The following is a 3,864-nucleotide window of genomic DNA, read 5'->3' as shown; positions in this document are numbered from 1 at the left end:
TAGGGCCCGTGCCATGCACGGTAGTTTCACTATATTAATGGACAAAATTCAACTGTAACATAATTCACATTTATTTTCTTCTTATTTCACACATATATTAAAATTAAACATGAAATATAACGAAAGAATTGATTAGACCATGAGTATATTAAAACTACATCCTTAGACTATATGAGTGTTTAACAAATTCAATGATAAATGTAAGGAATAAAATATGGTGTATTAGCCAAATAAGTATTTTACAATTATGTTTACACCTAATAATGGAAGGGTATAATATCCACAATTTTTTTTTTGAAACCCATTGGTATATAATATCCCCGTTTTAATAATATTTGGTCAATTTTTTAAGAAATTCTCAATGGTAGCCAACATTTTTTTTTTATTATCAATGGTAGGCTTGAACTTTTACAAGTTAACAAATGTGACCTTAATAGTGAAATTTGGTTAAAAAAAATCAGTTAAATCTCACAGTTTTTAAACCATGATTATCATCACAAAAGTTTACTATCTTCGTCAATTCATGTTCACACCTACCTCCCCTGGTAAAAAATAAAAAAAAAAAAAAAAAAAATCCCTACCTCCATTTTCTCTTTCCTCCTCAGCCACACTCTCTCCCTTCCACAACCACCACCAAGACCACCGCCATCCTCCGCTCCACCACTGCATCCCTCACCTCTTCCAATGTCTCTCCTCCCACTCTCACTCCTTAAATCCTCAACTCCTGCTGCCAAAGACACCAAATCTACCACCATCATTAACCACCATTAAAGTCTTAAGTTCAACAAAAGAGAAATTAATGAAGCCACCATCATTATTCCTCTGATTTCGAACCTAGAAATTGATGAAGCCATCATTATAATTAAGAGTTCAAGAGCTGAATTGAAAAATGGACGTTTGATTTGGGAGTTTTAGCTTTAATGGGGTTATTGGCGAAGACGAGAGATTGCAGATTAATGGAAGATATGGTTGAAAAGTGGAGAGACAGTGAAGAGGTGAATTTAAAGAAGAGAGATGCGGTTGTTTTTGTGGAGGATAGAAGCAGGGGCATTGGTGGTAGTATTCTAGTACATTTGTGGTGTTATTTGTTTTTGAAGCGATTAATTTTGCAGAAATGAGACGAGGAAGAAGAAACTAGGGTTGTCATTTAACGTTTTTATCTTTATAATAAGGTCAACGATGCAAATTTTTACAAGAGCTCCCTACTCCCCCCCCCCCCCCCCCACCCCGTACTACGTCGTTTTTACGCATTTTTGTTTTCCTTTTTTTTCCTCTCCTTATTATAAACCATATATATATATATATATATATATATATAGGGAAGGGATCCGGTAAGAACCCCTCCCTATATAAGAACCCTACTTATATAAGAACTAATCTTAATCGTAAGATTAGATTGATATGAACGGCCACGATTAAAACAAATCACAAACCCTCAAACTCAAACAGCTTTCACTTTCTCTCTCCTCAATCTAACTGTTTGTGAGTTTCTCTCTCCTCAAAAGTGCCAGAAGCTGAACTTCGAAGAACTTTCAACAATTTTCCTTCATTTTCTCGGTTAAAATCAACAACATCAATCATAAAATAAGTTAAATTTCACAAATTAAGAGCAAATTTTGGCGAAAAAACTCTAGATATCACAATTCAGGTATGATTATATTCGACCATTTGTTTGTTTTTTCACGAATTTTCAGTGATTTTTGTGATTTGATATTTGCGTTTTATCTGTTTTGATTTTCATAAATTTTGCATGAGTTCGATTTTTTCTGATTTGATTTTAATGAATTTCGCATGGAGTTTGATTTTTTTGAGTTCGATTTTTGCAAATTTAGGGTTCGTATTTAGGGTTCGATTTTTGCGGATTTAGGATTCGAATTTAGAGTTTGATTTTTGCTTATTTTTGCGGATTTGTAGTTCGATTTTAGATTTCGAATTTCGGAGATTTAGTGTTCGAATTTAGGGTTCGATTTTTGCTGATTTTAGCGGATTTCGATTTCGAATTAATGGCTGGTGGAGGCCAGCACTGCTGTCGGTGATGGCTATGAGGCTGTTTCGCCGGCTGACGGTGTACCCGCTTATTGCGAAATCCCTAGACTGATAGAAAACCTTGCTTCAAGCCTCAATGGTGGTTCACTAATGGATGTTCAAATTAGGGATAGGTGATTTCAAAGTTTAAGCTCCTTCATCTTTTTTGGCTTTTCTTTTTACATATTTTGGACGTCATATCTGTTTATGCTATTTCAATTTCATCGCTATTAGTACTTAATTCAGTTATATTTTGTTATTGAATCTGCTTTTATCAATTAACTCTATTTTTTTTTTTCTTTCTGTTAGCCTGTATAATTTCAGCATAGTTACTTGTCAGCTAGCACTCAGGCTCTCAAATGGAAAGAGAGAAAGTGGAGAGAGTAATGTTGGGGGGGAAAACATTTCAAATGACAGCGATCTATGTGTTTTAATATTTAGGCCACTGATAAAGTCCTCATAAGCTGGTAATTATTGCCTATAATTTAACCTTGATAGTTGATATTGTCCTTATAGATGCTATATGCCCTATTTTGATATCGAAGAGAGTATTGCTCGCATCTAGCATTGAACTGATGTTTTTGTTGCTGGTATACTTTTAGAAGGTTGAGTTCCTAAAGAAAGGAAGCTTTAGTCCTGCTGAGCTTGAGGCTCTGGTCTCCATCATGCAAATAGCTGGTGAAAAGGCCAGGGCAGAGCAAAGCTGGTGAAAGGCCAGGGGCAGAGCAAAGCTGGTGAAAGGTCAGGGCAGAGTAAACCTGGAGAAAGAAGTAGTTCTACAGGAACACCATCGATAAGTAAATCAATTACTAGTTTGGAAGCCATGGGCGTACGTGTATTCGGCCTTGATGAACCACTTGTTGGTAATGCCAAAGAAGAGGTATCATGGGATACCATTGCTGGCTATGATCAGCAAAAGAGGTATTTAAAATGCGGGGCTTTGACGGTGAATTATTTCTGATGAGGGCTTCCCTAGTTCAATTCACTAATAATTTCAAGTAAGTTCTGATAAGTTTAGAGAAAGGTCTTTAGGTGAATTAAAGGAAGTCAAATTAAAATGGTATACCAGAATGGTCTCTCCTAGATGGAGGGTATATGGAAACAAAAATTTAGAACATCAAGTCAATTTGATTTGTATAAGTGTTTGTGAGTAGTTGGTATGGCTAAATTTAGAACATAGGAAAAAAAAACTTTAGAACATAAGTAGACTAAATTTAGAACATAGGAAAAAAATAATTTAGAACATAGGTAAAAGAATATTTAGAACATAGGAAAAAAAAAACTTTAGAACATAGGAAAGAAAAAAAAACTTTAGAACATAAGTAGACTAAATTTAGAATATAGGCAAAAGAATTTAGAACATAGGTAAAAGAATATTTAGAACATAGGAAAAAAAAAAAAACTTTAGAACATAGGTAGAAAAAATTTAGAACATAGGAAAAAAAAAACTTTAGAATATAGGTAGAAAAAACTTTAGAACATAGGTGTAGAATATACGAACAACTTTAGAACATAGGAAAAATTTGGGACATGAGAAAATGATTTGCAACATAGTAAAAATTTAGAACATTGGGAAAAAAATTGGAAATTTAGAATATTGGGAAAAAAATATTGGGAAAAAAAATAAGGGCATAGAAAATAAGTTTAGAACATATACTAAAAATTTAGAACATAGTGTGAAAAAATTTAGAACATAAGGTGAAAAAATTTAGAACATAGATAGAAAAAATTTAGAACGTACAGAAAAAAAAATTAGAAAATAGGTAGAAAAGATTTTGAACATAGGATAAAATTTAGAACATAGGAAATAAATTTAGAACATAGACAAAAAAATTTGAA

General features: G+C 33.2%; 1 protein-coding gene across 1 annotated transcript; it reads left to right on the top strand.

The window, feature by feature from the left end:
• Positions 1-920: 920 nt before the first annotated feature.
• LOC110736731 lies at positions 921-2,986 on the top strand. The gene is made up of 5 exons (XM_021917030.1): positions 921-1,067; positions 2,017-2,159; positions 2,335-2,408; positions 2,524-2,615; positions 2,717-2,986. Exons 1-5 carry the CDS (start codon positions 921-923, stop codon positions 2,984-2,986), a joined length of 726 nt encoding a protein of 241 aa, XP_021772722.1.
• Positions 2,987-3,864: the final 878 nt, after the last annotated feature.

This window comes from Chenopodium quinoa, unplaced genomic scaffold (assembly GCF_001683475.1).
Source record: "Chenopodium quinoa cultivar QQ74 unplaced genomic scaffold, ASM168347v1, whole genome shotgun sequence".
Taxonomy (NCBI): Eukaryota; Viridiplantae; Streptophyta; class Magnoliopsida; order Caryophyllales; family Amaranthaceae; genus Chenopodium; species Chenopodium quinoa.
This window is presented reverse-complemented; position numbering and strand designations above follow the sequence as displayed.

Bases quoted from the DNA above. Each gene is read 5' to 3' on its own strand.
- LOC110736731 (XM_021917030.1), top strand. From the start codon at position 921: ATGGGGTTATTGGCGAAGACGAGAGATTGCAGATTAATGGAAGATATG. The intron at 2,160-2,334 runs GTGATTTCAAAG...TCTTTCTGTTAG, and splicing joins GATGTTCAAATTAGGGATAG to CCTGTATAATTTCAGCATAG. The intron at 2,409-2,523 runs GTAATGTTGGGG...TAACCTTGATAG, and splicing joins AAAGAGAGAAAGTGGAGAGA to TTGATATTGTCCTTATAGAT.